Raw genomic sequence first — 19,586 nt, forward strand, 5'->3', positions numbered from 1 at the left:
GGCAGGGGAGGGGGGCATAGAGTGCGGCGGCAGCATGTGTGAGGGTGGTGTCGGTGTTGAGGGCTCGGGGTCGGACTATCTTCAACTCCAAAGGCAGCGGCGGGAGCTCGAGGCCAGGTGCGCTGGGGGGATGGGGGGCTGGGTCTGTCAGCGAGGGGTTTGGGTCCGTTTTGTCAGCGGTCAGTCGGACGAGCTCTGAGGGCGAGAGCGTCCTGATACAGGGTGCTGCGGGGCTTGAAGCCGCGCTGTTGGCCCCTGCCAAGACACGCCCACGCCCGGCGCCCGCCCCTCAGCCCCCTACTCCTGCCGGCCCTAATCTTTTACGGCAGGGAGCGTGCCATCGATGGCCGGCTGCGCGCGCTGCGTGCCGCAGACGCGCCGGTGCCCGCGCTCACCGCTGCGCAGCTGCGGGCCTTGCTGGCCGAGTGCGTCGCGCAGCAGGTGGCTGCGGGGCAGCGCGCCGCGCCGTCGAGCGCAGGCTCCCTGTCAGGCGGTCGCGGTGGCAGCATCAGCGGCGGTCGCGGCGGCAGCAGCAGCGGTGGTGACGGCGGCGGCGGCGGCGGTGGAGGGGCGGCCGAGGGACCCGGGGGCGTCGCGAGCAGGGCGGGGAGCTCCGTCAGGGTTTGACGCGGGCACAGGGAAGTTGCGTTGTGCTGGCGCCCCTGTGCCTCGACTCGCCACCGACTCCATGCCGCGGGTCCGCCTATCCAGCCAGGAGTTTTGCGTCCCCTGGCAGGCAGGCATCTGCGCGCCCGGTGCGGGCGGCGTGGCGTCCACCACCCCTGCATGGTCTGCAGCGGTCAATGAGTTGACGCAGCCCAGTGCTCACACCGCATCACCGGCCACTCCGTGCTCAGCCACCGCAAGTACCATTAAAATGTTGTTACAGCAGACTTGCAGCGTCAACAGGCTTTCATGCCATCACGCTGCGCATGATGCACGCTGCCCACAGTGCACCCACCTCCCGGTGCCAGCAATGACCATTTTGGAGTCGGAAGGCAGCTCAGCGCGCGATGACGCCAAGGGGCCGAGGCTCACCCGAAAGCGAGAGATATCTACTGTTCCGATATACTTCGCTCCTCACGTATTCCCTTTTCTCTGTCTATGATGCACGACACCGTCCCTTGAACTCGGACTTCCGCTTTCGTGTGAAAGGGCAAACGCAAGCCGCGTGACCCACAGTCCATGCTTCGGTTCAATCTCAAACGACCAATTGACACCTCTACGTCAGGTCCGTGCGCGACAACAGGCAGATCAGGGTGGCCCAGTCACACGCCGAGCGCGCCTCTAGGCGCCAGGGGAGCCCTGTAGGATAATGGCACGCACTCGGGGTGCGGCCAGGCGGGAGAAGCAGGCCGTGAAGCGCCCTGCTCCCCAAGAAGCGTCAGAGTGCGACTCCACTGTCAGGCAGTGGGGTCGCGTGGTTCCCCCAGCACGCAAACATCGGCGAACACGGGGAAGCAGCAGTGGCGAGGGCGTACCATGGGCTGACATGCCCGAGAACGCGCTTTACAAAGTTTTCGAGTCGCTGCTGCAGGACAAGCAGGCCCCTGCGGTGAGTGAATGCTCGATGGGGATAGCCTAGGGACCTTATCTGCGTCCCATTCTTATCCCACGTCCTTCGGGGACCGCGCACGTGCCGCTCTGCAGTTCCGCAGCGCTGCAGCTTGCTGCCGCACATGGCGCCTGGCTAGCCAAGAGGTGCTGCTGGACGACACCGCTGCGTCGCGACCAGAGCTGTAGGTGTCATCTCGCGCCTGCGCACGCTCGTGCACCACTGCTGCCGTCGGGACAGCGGTGCCAAGTGGCTTCGCCTTTCGCGCACTAAGAGCGGCCCTGCTTATTATTTGACCGATCAACCGAGGCATGCCCGCATTCCTTAGACGCGTGAGGTCACCTGCCCACCTCCGTGCAGGCCGCCGATGGTGGTGCCGGAGGTTGAGGAATGCAAGCCCACCACGGCAACCACTTGCAACGCCGGGCTGTGCGACGAGGCCGAGTCGGAGACCGAGGTCAACGGTGAGTGGCACAGTTTTCGGGGGCACCTCGTCACTGATAGCTGGTGGAATTGATCTTGCTCTTTGCAGCCACTTTTGGCACACCCAAAGAGGCGCTTCCTGCATGGATGGTCATGGTCGAGGGTCGTGAGTAATTGCGCTGGTGACACAGCCTAACCCATGTGCTGGATGGCACGCGTGCAGGGTTTGAGGCGTCCAGCCGCGAGCAGGCCAAGCGCAGGGCTGGCGGCGCGGCGGCTGGCGGCGTGGAGAGGAGGGCGGCGCTTGGCCGCCCCATGCGGCGCGCTGGCAGGACCGGCCGCGGCGCGGGAGCGGTCTCTGGTCTTGTCATGGCGGGGGCGGTTGGTGTTGAGGCGGGCGCGGCTGGGGGCGATGGAGGTGGGCCGGCCGATGCCGACGAGGCGGAGGTTGAGGCAGGTGCCTTTGGCGCGATCGCCGCCGCCGCTGTTGCTGCAATTGCAGCTCCAGACGCCGGGGACTCAGAGCAAGTGACGCCTGGGTTCGCCCAGAGGCGCCGTGCGGCCGGAGTACCCCCGCCGCCTCCCGCGCCGCTGCGCCACGCGCACGATTATCCGGTCTTCAACACCGGGGCGGCGCCGGAGGTGGCAGCGGCCGCCGCCGCAGCAATTGCGGCCGTCGACATGCAGCGGAGGCAGTTGCTGCTGCCTTCGGCGCCGCAGCAGCCTACGGCCTCAGCTGACCCTGCAGTGGCGGGGCCCTCTGATGCCGGCGCCCGTGCCCCTGGGGTGTGTCGTGTGAAGTCAGCCTACAATGGCGTGGGGATGGCTGCAGAGGCCGCCGCCGGCCCGTCAGGCCCCTGGGGAAACCCAGCCTTGGGCGCAATGACGGGTGCTGCTGGGGGCATGCATCCCGCTGGGAATCTAGCTGCGGCCGCTGGCGAGGATTCCGCGGGACTGGCGGCACGGCCGCGGCGGCGTGAGCGGCGGCGGCGGCACGAGCAGGGGCAAGATGATGGTGAGGAGGTGGAGCAGCAGCAGCAGCCGCACCAGCATCAGCACCAGCAGCAGCAGGGGCACGAAGAGGACGACGGTAGCCAGGACGCGGGCGCAGAGCCAGATGGGCTGCGCACCCGCTCCGTGCGCCCCCGGCGGCGCTGCTCCTCCGGCGGCGGCCCGTCGCAGGGCCAGCCATCGGGCCAGCATCAGCGCGAAGGGCATTGGCGGTTGGCCGGGGGCAGGAGCAGGTCCGCCGCGCCCCCAAGCGACGCGCCCAAGCGTCGCCTCCGGAGGTTGCGGCGCTCGGACACAGCAGAGGGCCCGGAGGGCGGGCAGGAGCCCCAGCCCCCACTGCAGCCGCAGCAGCGCCTCCGCCGCCACCAGCAGCCACAGCAGCGGCGCCGCCGGTCGGCGGATGAGGGCGGGCGCTCGCAGGGGCAATCGCATGGAGGGACTGGGTGGCAGGCCGAGGGTGAGCTGCCAGAGGATGCTGAGCAGCAGCAACAGCAGCCGCAGCAGCAGCAGCAACAGCAGCAGCAGCAACCGCAGCTGCAGCACGGCGAGGAGGGTGAGGAGGAGGTCAATCCAAGTCAAATCATGCGGCGCCCCAGCGGTGGCATGCTGGAGAGCTTGGCGGGCTTTTTGTCGGCCGCGTTCAAGCGCGGCAAGCGGGCTGGTGCTGAGCACCACTGACTGGCGCCCGAGCGACCGACGGTTGTCGGCGCAACTTGTATGACACGATGGCAGGAGTTCTGGGTGATATCCTTTTCAGTCCTTTCTCAATGTTCCTTTCTCCTCCTTTGAGATCTCAAGAGGTCAGGTCTTTTTGCTGGGGGCTCGGTCAAGTCAGGCAGCTTGTGCGGCGGGGTGACTTGGTTCCTCCGCGGGCAAAGCAGGCTTGGCAGAGCCGGTCATATTTCGAGGACTGGGGCTCCCTTACAGCCCTGGCCGTGCACGGCTCCCCCCTCTTGGGGGCAACCCCTCTCCTGGTCTGCTGCTCGCCCATCCCAGTGCTCGCGCCCACCTCCTGCACACGCTTGCGTGCGCATGTATTCCACCCGCGCGCGCCTTGCCCCACTGTCAAGCACCTGCGCCGCCCATCGCCCCCCGCGATGCACGCGATTGCCATATTTTTGCTTTGCGGTGCGACAGCGTTCACCTCCCCCCGCTCTTGGCTCTCACGCCCTGGCCCCATGACCGCGCGCACATTTTGGGAAGAGGGAATGATAAAACCAAGGCAGGAGGGCGTTGCCTCCTGTTCTTGTCACGCTTCCCTGCACCCAACCTCAGGATTTTCAACGGGCGAGCCTCTGCGATGGCGCGCATGCGGCGGAGCCATGCGGCCGAGCCGTGCGGCTGCTGGGCGTGCACGCTGGATGATATATACTCGGCATCTCATGTCTGCTGCTGGCTGCATTGGCTGCGAGTGTACGCGCTTGTAAAACAGAGTCCCATCAAGTGCAGTGTGGAAGGCTACACGGACCGGCCGGCGCCGATTACAAGCGGGCATATAGGCAGGCAGCTGTCTGATGCGGGCTGCGCCTGGGAAGATGGCACCTTCACACCCGCCGTGCATGAGCGCCAACAATCTAGCGCCATGAGGCGCTGCTTGCATCGGAAACACCCTGCCCCTTGCCATGCGTTTCACCCAGCTGCACATGGCGCACGTGATGGCACAACAGAAACGTAATCAAGACAGCACAGAGTAGGCAGGGCAGCCAGCCACGCAGGATGGGTGGACCACGCGTTGACCGCTCGGTGCGACCAGGCATGCTACTGCGGTTGGCTGTTGGGGTACGGCTGGTGGTGGTATTGGTGGTGGGGGTGCGGCTGCTGCGATGGGTGGTGGTAGTGTTGCTGGTGCTGCTGCTGCTGGTGTTGTTGCTGCGGGTGCTGGTGGTGGTGGTGCTGCTGGTTGAGTTGCTCCAGCTGCTGCTGCAGCCGCTCCTTTATCCGCCGCACTTCCTCTTGCCGCTGCGCCCGGTGCTGCTCCCGAACCTCGGCCTCGCGCCGCTGCTCCTCCTCCGTCAGGCTGCAGAAAGGGGAAGGCGGGTGTGGTTGTGGGTGAGGGCATGAGCCCCTCCGCATGAGCCCTCAACCTCACTTAGTAACACCTGCCCTGCGCATTCAGCAGCTGCCCGGCCCTGCTGGTGCCGGCGGGCGCATCCTCGGCAAGCGGAGGGCCAAGTGCGACGCGGCCCTTGAAGAGGCGATTGGGCGCCGGGGCGCCGGGGCGAGGTGACATGCATGCAGGCATGCAATAAGGCCTGTGAGCAGATGACCTCACCTGCAGAGGGCCTCCAGCACCCGCATTTCAACCTCCCTGGAGATGTCGCTGTCCGGCCCAGCGAGCGCCTGCCACAGCACTGCCTGGGCGTCGCCGCGCAGCTGCTGGCTGCGGTGGCAGGAAGAGACGTGCGCATGTGTGTGCATGTGTTTGTGGGCGCGTGCGTGCATGTCGCGCGCATGTGTGTGTGTGTGTGTGTGTGTGTGTGTGTGTGAGCAAGCGCACACGCATGACTGTGCACGAACGCGTGATCGTTGTGAAGGTGGGCTGAGAAGGACAAGAGAGTGTGGGGAACGCTGACATATAATGCATGAAGCGTTTCCGCAAGTTCACATGTTCACTGCAAAGCCGAGCGCGCCGCACCCCATGCGCTTGATTGCCGTTACCAGCAACAAAGCCAGACCGCCAACATGCATGCACGTCCGCTCGCATGGCAGTGCACACAGCCCACCACATGACCGCCGCCTTGCGCAGACCAGCAAGCCCTGCTGGGCCCCGCCCCTCCCCCCACAAACTAGATCTGCTCGTGCCACCCACATCAATTGCAACTTGATCTCCTCGACCTTGTTTTTCCGCGCCCCCCTCGGCTTCTTATCCAGCTCTTCCAGGTCGTGCGACGCCACAGATTTCAGGAGTAGCTCCTGCAGCCGCGCGTCAAACGCCGCCTGCGAGACGCCGCACGCGCACGTTACACACCCGCGCTGCGAGTTTGTTGCGCGGATGCGCTATGCGGTGGGGGGAAGCGGCAGCAGGCTTTGCTGCGAGCACGCCCCCCGGGCGATCGCACTGTCACAGCGGCACGATGACTGCCGCTTTGACTCACATCATTCCTCAAGTGCTCTGCAACCTGCACGATGACGCGATACATGCGCTGTCAATGGTTATCACTTGCGTTAGTCGCGCAGCATGCAGCGTGCAGCATGCTCTCGCCGCTGCTGAGCGTGCCACTGCACGTCCGCTGAGCCGCGACAGCACCCGAGCGCACCTTGCGCCTGATGCTGTCGAGGGCGCCAGCCTTTGTGAGACGCTCACACACCGCTTCCTGTAGTTGCTGGGCATGGCTGCTTGATGGATGGTCATTCATCTCGCAAACATCCCCGTTCTATTGTATTACAGAAGGCTGATGTAATATGTGGTATGTATTATGTTGGGCATAAGCTAAGCCGACAATAAGATTTGTTTTGGCAAGCGTCAGTGCTGCAATTCTGAAATCTTTCGTGAGATCGGCTGATCTGACTGTCATTCTTTGCTGTACCGGTATTCTATCGGCACCTATGTTTTCAATAAACAACCTGTGATAAGTTCCCACTACCCCGAGGGTCACAGCGTGGTGCTGAACGCCTCCTCCCCGCACTGCGCCACCGCCTGTGGGTCAGTGGGACGGCTGCACTGTCGATGTGCCCAGCGCGCGCCTGGCGCCTCTGCCTCCTCGCCGTGCTCGTTACAGCAGTGATAGACACAGCGGCTGAGGCAGTCGGCGAGCGCACTGCGCAGCTGCAGGCGGTGGAGCAGGTCCTGCGGCCGCACGAGCCACTGCTGGCACAACTGATTGAGCTCGACTCGGAGGTCAAGAGGTGCGCTCCCGCCGCCGACCACACCGACGCGTCGTGTCCGTTGGGGTTTTGCTTTGATTAGAGAGTGGGTTGAAGCGGGCGCGGTATGGCGCTGAACAAACGATCTGGCTGCTGTCACCGCGGGTTTTGTCCAGCATCGCGCCGCTCCGTGACACATGCCCGCTGCCGCCGGTGCACGGCGCCAATCGACCCTGGTCATCTTGGATCAACGCCCAAGGTATCGCCTTTCGGGCCTCAAGCCAGCGACTGGCTACGAGCTTCGTCTTTCCTACCCAGCTTCGGTGCGGCCGCGTGGCGCCGGCAATGTGATGTGCTGCCGAATGAGCCTCCAATCAATAAATCAGGGCACCAGGAAATTGCTTGCCCGCGGTGCAGCCGAGATGACGACTGCAATTGAACCGGATGACCTCGCGCGCCCTTGCTCTCCCTGCCCCCTGGAATCGCGGCAGATCCCCGCCACAATCCGGTTCGCGTGGGAGCGTGGCGGCTTTGAGGGCGCCGCGGCGGCTGAAAGCTCCGGGCCCGCCAGCAGCACCAGCAGCGGCAGCGGCAGCGGCAGCGGCAGCGGCGGCGGTCTCCTGCGAAGGCGCGGGCGGCGGCTGTTGGACGTCGCAAAATTCGAATTTCGAACCGGCCCAGCGGGCGGCGGCAGCGGTGGCGGTGCAGGCGGGGCCGGGCGCGCGTCGGAAGCCGGGCGGGCGCCCGCGGAGGAGGGGGCTGTCGTGTTGCTGTCGGCCGGCCGGCGAAGCGTGCACAGGGACGGGCCGCAGGGGGGCACGACGCACCTGGTCTACGACATAGGTAGGCTTGCGCTCCCTGCCGCTGGCAAGATGCGGGGATGGCCGCAATCTGGGCCAAGCATGCGCCCCCCCCCCCGCGGGGCGGGGTCTTAATCATCCCCACAGCCGTGCGCATGTGGGACCCCCAAAGCGTGCTTCCGCACACCTTTGGCGTGGCGTCATCTCATCTCGCGCGCCCCTCCCAGCTGCCCAACGCCCTTCTGAGCTGCGTGCGCCCGTCGCCCCCACGGGCCCCGCGCTGCGCCGGCACTCACCCCTCACCAGTCCTCGCAGAGCTGTGGCTCGGCCTGCCTGCGGACGCCCTGCCTGTGGTGTGCGTCGCCGTCGCGCTGCTGCTGGCGGTGGCTGCCTTTGTGCCGCTCTGGTCGGCCCGCCTGTTCCCCGCCCTGCTCGACTGGGTGCTCGCGGCGCCCAGCAGCAGCTGCAGCGCCAAAGGCGAGGCGCCGGCGGCGCCGGGGCCGTCGGAGCGCCGACGCAGACCAGGCGCGGGCGCCAAGCGCGCCGCCGAGTGAGCTAGGGCCGCGGCCGCCAGGTCGCGCACGCACACGCCCCGCCACCCTGAAACCCTGATATCTCCAAATCTGTATGAAATTCAGTCAACGCGAAGAAAGTGCTGCCATGGACGAGGCGAACTGCGAGCTGGCGTGCGGCATGGTGTCGGCCGCCTACATCAGGCAGGGGGCCCAGGCGCTGGCCTCGCGGCGCCGCCTGGTCAAGGCGCTTCTGTCCAGCCGGCGGCTGCCGCAGCGCGGCTGGGACGAGGCCACGACCGAGATGCTGCTGCAGGTGGGTGCTCAGGAGCTGGGCCAGGCGTCCATCCGTGCGTGCTTGTCCCCCTGTTTCACTGGTTGCGGGCCTGTCTCCAGCTGCTGACTGGAACTCTCGAATTCAGGCGATGCTGTGTTGTGGGAGGGATTCACGGTCACAACCGCCTCACCCATCGACGCAGCTGCAGCTGTCAGTCCTCAACATTCGTATGTCCAGCTATGTGGTATCCCCTCCTCGCACGCGCTCTGGCGTGCGGCCGTCCCCCCCACACACACACGCACGCGCACGCACGCACGCATGCGCACGCGCATGCGCGCACACATACACACACACACACACACACACACACACACACACACACACACACACACACACACACACACATGTACCCACAAACATGTACCCACACACACACGCACACAACCTCACACACTCGCACGTCGGCAAACCTTGAAGGATGCCTCCCTGATGGACTCCAACACGTTCCCCTCAAACGTCGGCGTCGGCGAGCGCGAGGCTCGCGTCGCCTGCCCCCTCGTTGCGCGCCGCCACTACCGCCTCGCGCACGGCGTCGGGCGCAGCGGCGACGTGGCGGCGGAACAGCCCAAGGCGGCGGGGTCCAGCCTGCTGGCCAAGCTGGGGGCGGCGCTGGCTGGGGACGCGCTGGGAATCGCGGGGCTGGAGGGCATGGGCACGCCCGTGGTGAGTGGGGTGCAACGTGTTTGTGTGTGATCAAAAATGTCTTGGGGAAGGTCTTGGATTGCTGTTCTGAGAGAGCGTATAGCTTTGCATGTGCATTTGTGTGTGTGAGGATGTGCAACTTGACGGCTCAGAGATTTGGCCTTATTGCGAACACTTTCTGTTGCTGCACCCACTGCAAACCTGCACGTGCAGCCGGTCGACCAAGGCCGCTGCAGGTGCGGAAGCGTCCCCCCCAGCCCCTCGGCCCCCTCTAACACCACCGCCGCCGTCACAACCGGCAGGTGCTGCCGCTCGCCACAGGCATGGCGCTCACGCAGACGCTGCTGGCGGCGGCGGGCCAGCGCGGCCCCGGGGCGCGTCACGTGGTGTGGAGCCGCATCGACCAGAAGACCTGCCTCAAGGCCATCACGGCCGCAAACCTGGTGGGCCTCAGATGACGTCATCAAGCTGCACTGATGACGTCCTAGTGCTTGCTGCAGCAGCAGCAGCAGCTGATTGCCCCGGCGCACAGCGCTAGCGTGCAGCACTCTGAAAAGGGGTGGTGGCAATTTTGGTCAGTGACGGTCCGTTTGCATGCCTCGTATGGCGCTTCGCATCAGGTGCCCGCGGTGGTTGAGCTGACTCGCGACGGCGACCAGCTGGTGACTGACCTGGCGGCCATCCAGGCAACTGTGGAGAAGCTGGGCGCCAGCCAGGTGGCAGCCGTGGTGACCACCACCTCGTGTTTCGCACCCAGGTGGGCCACGCGAGGCATTGGTCTGCCAGTAGCGCGCCGCCGCTGCTGCACGGCACACGCCCTCGCCCTTGTGCGTTTGTTGCCCCTGAGGCAGAATATCGGCAGCATTCCAATCACGCAGCATGCGTTGATGGGCGCCGTCTCAGCGAACACTGCCCGACCCCAAAAGCACCGCACAACCCCATGGCTGCGCTGCGTGGCGCGCCCTCGACGCTCAAAAATCGCCACCGCAGGGCCTGCGACGACGTGGTGGGTGTCGCCAGGCTCTGCGCCCGCCTTGGGCTGCCCCACATAATCAACAACGCCTACGGCGTACAGTCGCGCCAGATCTGCGCCCAGATCACGGCCGCCGCGCGCCGCGGGCGCGTGGACGCTGTCGTCCAGTCGACCGACAAGGCGCGCGCGCCTGGCTGGGCTTGGGGCCTTGGGGACCGTTTTCTTTTCTTTCGAGCGGGGCAGGAGAGGGGATGGGGACGACGGCAGGAGGTAGATTTTCCTGAGGGGTTGCGCCGGGTCTGATTTCACAGCCCCACCACAGGCACTATCTTGACTCACCTGTTGTCACCCCTTTTCACTTGTTGCAATCCGTTGTCACTCAATGTCTCATTTCGTCAGTCAATGCAACCCGTCGTCACCTGCCGTCACCCGTTGTCTCCGCACAGAACTTCATGGTGCCGGTCGGGGGTGCCCTCGTCGTCTCCCCCGCCTCCGCCGACCGGCCCCTCGCCGCCGCCGTGGCGCGCGCATACCCCGGCCGCGCGTCGTCCGCACCGCTGGTGGACCTCCTCGCCACCCTGCTGCACTGGGGCGCGGACGGCTGGCGGGCGGCGCTCGCCGCGCGCGAGGCGCTGCTCCCGCATTTGACCGCTCAGCTGCAGGTGGCCGCGGCCGAGATCGGCGAGAGGGTGCTGGTTACGCCGGGTAACCCGATATCGGTCGCCGTCACTCTGGATGGCCTGCAGGCCGCCGCGGCCGGCAGAGCAGGGGCCAGCGGCAGCGACGCTCCCAAGCGCGAGGCCGCAGGGGCCAGCGAGGCCGCAGGGGCCAGCGGCGGCGGGCTGGGAGGCGGAGGAGGGGAGGGTGTGGCAGGCGTCACGGCAGGCTGCGCCAAGCGCGGCGGCGGCGGCGGCGGCGGCGGCGCCACCTACTTCGGCTCTATGCTTTGGGCGCGCGGCGTGTCCGGCGCGCGCGTTGTCGCGCCGGGGGCGCCGCGGCAGGAGGTTGCGGGCATCGCGTTTGATGGCTATGGGGCGCACTGCGCCGGCGGCGGCTACCCGCATGCGTATGTGACGGCCGCGGCCGCAATCGGGGGCAGCGAAGCGGAGGTAGACGAGTTCTGCAGGCGGCTGGTCAAGGCCTACGGGGAGTTCAAAAGGCAGGAGACCCGGCGGCGCGGCGGCGGCCGGGGCCGCAGCGAGGGCGGTGGGGCTGCGGGCGGAGAGGGCGCCGTTCGGGCCGTCAACGGCGCCGCTGGGACGGAAGGCGCTGGTGGGGAGGTTAGTCCTGAGGGGGATCGGGCTGCTGCAGAGCAGCAAAGTGCACAATAGTGGCGCCCCGAGGTTGCCAACACCACAGCAGTTTTTTGGCGCTGACATTTGCGCCAGCGTAGGTTGGATGGTCGGTGGTTAAGTGCACACATGGTTTGCTCGGGTCGCCTTAACAAGTTGAAGCAGGGCTGCCCTAAGTTATCAGCGTTCTGACGTTGGCGATTGCAGCAATGTGCACATTGACGTGGTTGTGTGAGGTGTTACAACGGAAATATATGTATCAAAGGGCAAAAGGACTGCCTATACTGTGATGTTCAAACACACCTGTCGTCCCGGGACAGCACAGCGAGGAAGGCTTTCTAAGGGCTCCTTGTTCACGGAAACGAGGTTGATGCTGGCACAAGCCCGCCCAACGACACTGAAATCTGACAAGTGCGAGGGGTGGCTCAAGGCTATAAAAATCCGAGGCATTATACTGCAAAGTATCTCATTTGGCCATGCGTGGGGGTTGCATCAACCGTTGACACGCCACCCCTGGGCCCCAATCATACGTGCCGACACTAGGGCAGTCCTTGAGCTGTATCACTGGCTTCTTGCATACACTTGTAACCCCCCCATCCGCCGCAATACACGCGATTCTTCGCCTCCCACAGCTTCTTGTCGGACGGCCGGCATAAATATGACGCAGGTGGCCGCCTTTAAGACACAAAACACTGAGACACCCACCAAAGAACCTGCCATCCGGCTGCTTGCGCCAGTAAAACCCCTTCATCCGCCACTCCCTGGAAAGCCACGCGCCGTTCAGAAGTTCAGGTACAGCCGCCGAACCCCGCCGTTGCGGTCAGCCGGCGCGGCGCACACGCTGCACACGCGCAGCTGCTGCGCGCAGGGCAGGCAGTACAGGTGTCCGCAGGGCAGGGAGGCCGCATCGTCCAGCCCGTCCTGTGGTAGCAAAAGATGGACAGCAGGGCAGGTGGAACGGAAACGGCCGGAGGTCGGTTAAGGGGGCCCCATCTCGTCATCTGCGCGGTTGCTATTCTTTATTCTAGCAGGAAACGGACAGACGGGTGGTGGACGGCCTGACAAAGGCAGAGGCCCGCCCGGGTGGCCGGAGGTTGGGCCTCCCAAGCAGGTGGCTGCACCAGGAGACGCCGATTTACGGTGGCTCTTGCAACCAGCACACCCCTTGCCTTGCTGCCAAAAGCAGTCAAGCAAGCCTGCCCCCTTACCTGCGTGCCGCCGAGGCAAACGAGGCACTCCCAGCCGGCGGCAGCCCCCCGCCTCGCCACCCTGCCGCGCCGCGCCGCCGCGGCGTCGTCGTCGCCCCCGGGCAGCAGCGCGCGCATGCGCTCCTCCGGCGTCAGGCGGGCCAGCAGCGCCCGCGCCTGGGCCGCAGGGCCCTCCGCCAACTGCGCAGCCAGCGCCGCCGCGCGTGCGACCGCGGCGTCCCGCGCAGATTGCGCCGCCGAAACCTCGGCTCGCGCAGCGGCCAGCTCCCTGTTGCGCCGCGCTGCATCGGCCTCCAGTTCCAGCAGGCGCCGCTCCAAGCTTGCAAGCCGCTGCTGCTGCTGCTGCTGCTGCTGCTGCTGCTGCTGCTGCTGCTGCTGCTGCTGCTGCTGCTGCTGCCGCTGCTGCCGCTGCTGCTGCTGCTGTTGCTGCTGCTGCTCCCTGTGCTGCAGCTGCTGTTGCTCCTGCTGCTGCTCCCTATGCTGCCTCTGCTTCTCATGCTTCTCTTGCTGCTCTTGCTCTTGCTGCTGCTGCTGCTGCTGCTGCTGCTGCTGCTGCCGCTGCTGCTGCTGCACTAATGTGGGGCCCTGCTTGCGCTGAACGAGCTGCAGCAGTGTGTGACCGAGCGCGTCCCCAGGCGACACAGGCGGCGGCTGCGGATTGCGCGGCTGCTGGAGCGTCGCAGGGGAAAGCGGCGGCACCTGAGGCGCCGCCTCAGCCTCCTGCTGCTGCTGCTGCTGCTGCTGCTGCTGCCACACCAGAGGCTGAGCCAGTGGTGGTGCCTGCTGCCCTGCCGGCGCAGCAACCAGTGGGGCGGGCACCACAAGCGCGCCCTGCGGCCCACTGCTTGCGGCACTTGCCCCTGCACGACCCCTGTTGAACATCGCAAATACACCCCCGAGGTGGGCCGGTCCTGCGCCCGCCGCCGCATTAGCCGCGGCGGCAGAGCGTGCTGGCGCTGCTGGCGCTGGCGTCACCAGCGGCGGCGCGGCGACGAGCTGCGTGAGAGCCACCAGGGGCGCCAACCCCCGCACCGCGGCCCCCGGCGTCGCCACAGCCGCTGCTGTGGGTGCGGCGCTGGGCGAAGCGAGCGCAGAGGGCGCCTGCAGCGCGCCGTCCACCGCAATACTGGGCGGGGCGGGCGCTGCGGCCGTGGGTGCTGTCGAGGGGCGCTTCGCTGCTGCCTGCTGCCCTGCTGGTGCCGCGCTGGCTGGCGCCCCAAAGGCCAACCCTGTGATGTGCCCCGGCAGCGCCGCTGCGCGCGGCGGCGCGGGCGGGGCAGCGGGCGCAGGAGCGGGCAGAGGGACGGGGATTGGGATTGGGATGGAGGCTGCCGCGACATGCCGAGCCTGGGCCGCTGCGGAGGCGGGCGAGGGGGGAGCCGCTGGCGGGGCGGCCGCTGCGGCGAGAGCGGCGGCGACCGGCGCCAGCTGGGCCGTCACAGTGGCAGGCGACGCGGAGGGCGCCGGCGCTGGACTTGCAGGAGCTGCCGCCTGGGGGGCCGATGCACGTTTCAGAGGTGACGCGGCCGGCGTTGCTGTCCTTACAGCTTCCGCCATTGAGTGTGCAGGGCTGAGCCCCTGCTGGCTCAAAGGGACTGCTGGGGCTGACGCCGGCCGGCCTGCTGCGGCGCGACGCAGGGCGGCTGCCGCGCCGAGTGCCGGCCACTCTGTTAGTTGTTCCTGCTGTTGCTGCTGCTGCTGATGCTGCTGTTCCAGTTTCTGCTGCTGCTTGTGTTCCTGCTTTTGTTGCTGCTGCTGTTGCTGCTGCTGCTGCTGTCTCCGCTCCTGTTTCTGCTGCTGCTGCTGCTGCTGCTGCTGCTGCTGCTGCTGCTGCTGCTGCTGCTCCTGTTTCTGCTGCTGCTGTTGAGCAGCTGCCTGCGACATTTGTGCCGGCGCGTCCGATTTTGCCGCCGCTTTTGCCGGCGACCCCAGCACCGCGTCTTCAGCCCGCGCATCTAACTGCGGCGCCTGCTGGCGCGCCGCCGCCGCCGGCTTGGCCCGCCGGCCGCCGGACCCCGCCCCTGCATCATCTTTGCCGCCGCTGCCCCGCCTCCGCCCGGGCAGCAGCACCAGCCGCGCGTCGTCCGGCAGACGCACCAAGCCCTTCCCCGGCTCCGCCTCGGCTTGCTCGTCTGCTCGTGCGCCCGCCTCCCCGGGCGGGCTCTGGCACACCCCTTCAGCCGGAGAAGCCTGCCCACTGCACGTACCTTGAAGCACTGAGTTGGGCGCGCGCTCGCGGCCCACGGGCTTCTCTGCGGCTGAAGCGGCCTGGCAAGGGGTTGGCTGCGCCGCCTTCGCGGCCTCCGCCGCCATGCCCTTGACATCAACCTTGCCCGTACCCGCGCCCACGCTCGAGCCCGCCGCCACCGGCCCCGCCGCCGCGCGGCCCCGTTCCGCCTGCAGCGCCCTAGCCCTCTGCTCCTCCGCCCGCCGCGCGCCCGCCGCCGCGCGCGCCGCCGCCGCGTGCTCCTCGATCCACGTGCGCGCCTGGCCGCGCGCGGCGCCGGTGGAAAGCAGCTGCGCGGCGGCGGGGCAGCCCGCGTCGCGCGCGGCGGCGGCGGCCTCTCTGACGTCATCAGAAGCCAAAAACAGCTCCTCCAGAGCCCTCTGCAGCTCTCCTTCACCACCGCCACCGCCACCGCCGTTGCCTTTGTCGCTTCTTCTCCCGCCGCTGCGGCTGCGTCGACCGCCGCGGCCGGCGGCCGCCAGGGCGTTCAGGCTCCTGCGCAGCGCCGCCTGCAGGCGGGAAGTTCCCGCCGCGAACAGCATGTGGAGTTCGCGATCTGCCTTCAAGGCTGGGTCGGCCAGGAGGGCGGCGGCAGCGGGGACGGTTGACGTAGAAATGCGCTTTAGGGCCGCCTCTGTTCGCTCAAAGTCGCCCAGCTGTGGAGTTGGGAGCGGATGTGCGGCAGGAGGGGGGTCGACGGAGGAGGAGGGGCAGCGAGTGAGCGCCAGAGGCAGTATAGGTGGAGTGTGGGCGGACGGGAAAGAAGGGAGGGGGGGGGGGGAAAAGGGGAGTGGGTGCGCATTGCTGGGTTTGCGATGTGCAATCAGGGGGACACGCAAGGAGCGCGGCTGGGCAGCCACGGCGGCCACAGGTAGCAGGCACGCGCGCGTCCCGACCAGCAGCATCAGCAACAAGCTACGTTCCCCACAATGCCACCTAAACAAAGAGGCAACCATCACTATGAAAACGCACCTGCAGGTAAGCCAGCGCCGCCTCCGCCTGCCGCCCAGGCAGCACCATCAGCGCCTTCCCCGCCAGCCCCAGCCACTCGCGCCACTCGGCGCCCGACGCCGCGCTGCCGCCGCCGCCGCCGCCGCACGCCGCCGCGGCGCGCAGCAGCAGGCTGACCCCGTCGGACAGCTCCCCGGCCTCCATCGCCGCAAACCTGTTTCAAAGGGTGGGGGTGTCAGCACAAGGTCAGCAGGGGCGCGCCCGCCGTCAGCCGCGGCGAGGGCGCAGCTCAGCAGTTCTTGTTTGTCAGACGCAGCATGCACCCGTACTGGGCACGCCGCCCACCCTGCCGAACCCATGACCACGCAGCTGCACTCCACGCGACGCAAAACACGAGATACCCAAATGTAGTCGACATCCCAACCTGCTCACCCGAGCATGGCAGCAAACCGCGCCCTGTCGCCCGCCTGGCGGTAGCACTTTGCCGCCAGCTCATACTGCCCGCGGTTGTGGAGCTGCGCCCCGCGCGCCGCCCAGTCGTCGGGGCCAGAGCTCACGGAGCCGGACAGCAGCGCGCCCGTGTCGTCGGCGACTGCCAGGGGCTCCTGTGATGTGTGTGTGTGTGGGGGGGGGGGCGGCAGCGAGGGAGAGAGAGTGTGTGTGTCAGAGGGAGGGAGAGTGTGTGGGCAAGTGAGTATGATTCTGTGTGTGCAAAAGAGACACACACAGAGAGAGGGAGAGAGAGAGAGAGAGAGAGAGAGTGTGTGTGTGTGTGTGTGTGTGTGTGTGTGTGTGCGTGTGCGCGCGCGTGCGTGTGTGAGAGCTCGCGCATGTATGTACGTGCGTGCACGCCCATGCGTGCACACAAACGTGTGTGCGTGCAAACGGTATGTGTGGCTGCGGATAAGCGGGTCAGAGCAGCCGCAGAGGAACCATGTCAGTGCAGAAGCCTGCGACGCGCGGGCAATGCACAGGCCGTGCGTCGGGTCTCCGCGGGGCGCGAGCCGCGTGCCATGTTGGCGAGGCAAGGGTGGTTAGGCACAGGCTCGCCTTGATGAAGGTGGCCAGCCCCAGGCGCTGCAGGGCAAAGTAGACCGGCCCCGCCTTGTGGGGGTCGCTCTCAAACAGGATCAAGTTGGCGCGCGCACTTTGGGGAGGGGGCGAAGCGGGAGGCAGGCGGGGTGGGAAGTCGGGCGAGGGGTGTTATGTCAGGAGGGAGGCAGCCGCATGAGCTGCTGGGCGGCGCCGTGGGACGCAGGGGAGGTTGATTGGAGAGGCACAAGGCGCGGTGAGCGTGAGGGGCAAGAGGCCGCCAGCGGCGAGAGACTGGGCGAAAGCCGGCATCCACAATTGCACGGCGCACAGGGGCTTACACACCCGGCGGCTTCCATTTTGATTCTCACAGCGGTGAGCATTGCGCGGCAAACATTCAAGCAGCATGGCCTGTGCCGATGTGATGGTCGGTGTGATGGGGAACCCCCCCTCACCGTGTCACGGCCACGTACAGCAGCTTGATCTCCTCCACCAGCGCCGCGTGCAGCGCGGGGTCAAACTCCAGGGGGGCCACGTGGGCCTCGCCCTCGTCGTCAAGGAACACGTCCTGGGGCGATGAGAGTCAATGATGTATAATCGGGGTGAGTGATGACGCCATGTGGTGATGCCATGCGACGGCGTTGCCCATGGGTTGGGAGATGTGTGGAGCACGGAATCGTGCGCGTGGGGGCTGGGGCTGGGGGCTGGTCTGAGGGGGGCGTCCAGTTTTGGGGCTTGCCAACCCACAGACTGCAAACATGTGTGCATACCATTGCACCGCTGCACACACAAAAACACACGCTCACACGCTCACACGCTCACACGCTCACACACACACACACACACGCGCGCGCGCGCGCGCGGGCGTGCGCGCTGACACCCTCGCACACCCCTCACCTCCAGCTGCTGAGCCGCGCCCCCGTCCTCCGCGAGGCGCTCCAGCCACGACAGCATGCAGCGCCACACGTTGGCGTTCGAGTCCGTCATGCTCGAGAAGAAGTCCACCAGCAATGACGTGTTGAATTCCAGGCCCTGAGTCAGGGGTGCGTAAGCGGTCAGGGTGTCAGGAAGAGAGCGGGTCTGGATGCGGCCAGGCCAAGCTAGTGTTGTCGTCACGGGCTGGTAGGGCTGAGGGCCAGCCAGACGCGCAGGCAACGCAGTAGAGCCAGTGCGACGCCGCCCGTGGGTGCCGGACGCGGTACGTGAATCAACCGCGGTCATACGCTCAATTTGGCAGCGTGCTGGTGGGTCAATCACCATGGGACAAGTCGACCCGCGGATCACCACACAACCACCAGGCCCCCACCTTGGCCTCCCTCACGGTCATCACCAGCGCGCCGCTGCCCTGCACGCGCGCCGGCAGCTTGGCGGCCCCCGAGTCGCGCACCAGGACGCACACGTCTGCCCCAAACTCAAGCTGGGGTTACCGGCGGTGCGATGCGTGTGGAGCGGAGTTGGGATGAAAGCAAAGGGGAGGCGTCGCAAGAACAGAGGGGAAGAGGGTCAGGCCAGTCAGATGAGAAGGGCAGGTGTGAGGACTGAATGGGATTGAGCAATTCACAAGCAGGCATGCACCGCCACAATTTCAAACCGTTCTTCCCCGTGTGATCAACGCGCACACCACACCCGCTGCATTGCCCAGACAACACCAGACAATCACGTCACACGCATGGCCCGGCACCAGAAAAGCAAGCTCACCCGCCGCCTGCTCTTGCCCCTGGAGAGCAGCAGCGCCACGTCATCCTCAGTCATGCGGCCCAGCAGCAGGGGCCGCGGGCCGCCGAAGAACGCGCGCTCCCTCGGCTGCAGGCGACGGGATGCGGCGCCACGTCAGCAAAGTCGGCGCAGCCAAGGCCGGAGGGTTTGCGCCGCCACCCAACCCCCCATCCCGCCCCGCATACTCAAAGAGGGCGTGAAGCCATCCAAGCCGCCGGCATCCGCTGGAGGATGACAAACCCTGTCAGCAGTGCCTGGCGCATGGGTGACGCATGCGGTACCAAGCCAGCAAAGCGCAAGTAAAGCACCACACCGACAGACAGGTGGCTGCTGAGCCAAACCCACCAGCTTGTCGAGCGCGTTGCGGTCAACGGCGCCCAAAAAGGACACCAGGGCGTTGGCCACGTCAAGGATGCCTTGGAGACATGATGGTGTGGGGTGGGGTGTGGTGTGCTTAGTCGGATGACCGCATCAGGGTGCGCGACAGACGCTGGTACAGGTGAAAACGCATGAATGGCAAACAGCAAGATGTGGAACTCGGTCGACCAAGCAAGTGGTGGACCGACTTGTTGAGCCTCCTGCCCTGCCACGTGCTGATCGTGCAACATCCACAGACCCCGGGATAGAGCCTCAGACTTGTGCCCGCCCGCGCCCAACCGTCCGCCCGCACACCTGCGTGGGTGCGGTAGTTGGTGCAGAGGCTGAGCTGCAGCGGCGGCCCGACCGCGGCCGCGGCACCCTCGCGGCGGCCCCCGCGGCGCGCCTCCTTTTCGATGTGCTGTGTCAGCATCGACTTGACGTCGGTGAAGCGGAAGCCCACGCCGGCGGTGATGGTCTGGGCGGTGTCCCCTGCAAACACAGGCGCCACAGAAGTGGGTACGCATCATCCAACAAGATCATGTGTATCTTGGCCAAGACATGCAGGGGCGATCTCAATGCCTCATGTCTGTGTGCTTGACCTCTCAGGCATAGTGTCCCGTCTGCCGCCGCTCACCGGAGTAGAAGACGCCCCCGACACCCCCCTGGCCCAGCAGTGCCAGGTCCAGCTCGAGCTCGCCTTGGATGAAGTCTGGGGTGAGGGTTGGGGGTGGTGGGGTGAGGGG

At 66.6% G+C, this 19,586-nt stretch overlaps 4 protein-coding genes across 4 annotated transcripts in view; 2 read left to right on the forward strand and 2 right to left on the reverse strand.

The window, feature by feature from the left end:
• Positions 1–627, forward strand: part of MNEG_0854 (hypothetical protein) — a gene marked incomplete at both ends in the record, with an annotated part of 3,303 nt that extends 2,676 nt beyond the window's left edge. Inside the window, one exon of the mRNA XM_014050664.1 lies at positions 406–627. Coding sequence (XP_013906118.1) covers positions 406–627 — 222 coding nt within the window. The remainder of the gene's footprint in view (positions 1–405) is intronic.
• Positions 628–4,747: 4,120 nt separating this feature from the next.
• On the reverse strand, positions 4,748–6,089 carry MNEG_0855 (hypothetical protein; the record flags this gene model as incomplete). Its single annotated transcript, XM_014050665.1, has 3 exons — positions 4,748–5,006; positions 5,262–5,369; positions 6,085–6,089. 3 exons carry the CDS (start codon positions 6,087–6,089, stop codon positions 4,748–4,750), a joined length of 372 nt encoding a protein of 123 aa, XP_013906119.1.
• Positions 6,090–8,253: 2,164 nt separating this feature from the next.
• Positions 8,254–11,388, forward strand: MNEG_0856 (phospho-L-seryl-tRNASec:L-selenocysteinyl-tRNAsynthase; the record flags this gene model as incomplete). Its single annotated transcript, XM_014050666.1, has 6 exons — positions 8,254–8,421; positions 8,860–9,105; positions 9,387–9,527; positions 9,705–9,841; positions 10,075–10,090; positions 10,504–11,388. 6 exons carry the CDS (start codon positions 8,254–8,256, stop codon positions 11,386–11,388), a joined length of 1,593 nt encoding a protein of 530 aa, XP_013906120.1.
• A 741-nt stretch (positions 11,389–12,129) lies between these two features.
• Positions 12,130–19,273, reverse strand: MNEG_0857 (tetratricopeptide repeat and ankyrin repeat containing 1; the record flags this gene model as incomplete). The annotated part of the gene is made up of 11 exons (XM_014050667.1): positions 12,130–12,270; positions 12,558–15,440; positions 15,757–15,949; positions 16,168–16,340; positions 16,708–16,882; positions 17,223–17,335; positions 17,665–17,799; positions 18,074–18,184; positions 18,466–18,570; positions 18,829–18,899; positions 19,156–19,273. 11 exons carry the CDS (start codon positions 19,271–19,273, stop codon positions 12,130–12,132), a joined length of 4,218 nt encoding a protein of 1,405 aa, XP_013906121.1.
• Between the last annotated feature and the right edge of the window lie 313 nt (positions 19,274–19,586).

The sequence above is a fragment of the Monoraphidium neglectum genome (assembly GCF_000611645.1).
Source record: "Monoraphidium neglectum strain SAG 48.87 unplaced genomic scaffold scaffold00076, whole genome shotgun sequence".
NCBI classification, from domain to species: Eukaryota; Viridiplantae; Chlorophyta; class Chlorophyceae; order Sphaeropleales; family Selenastraceae; genus Monoraphidium; species Monoraphidium neglectum.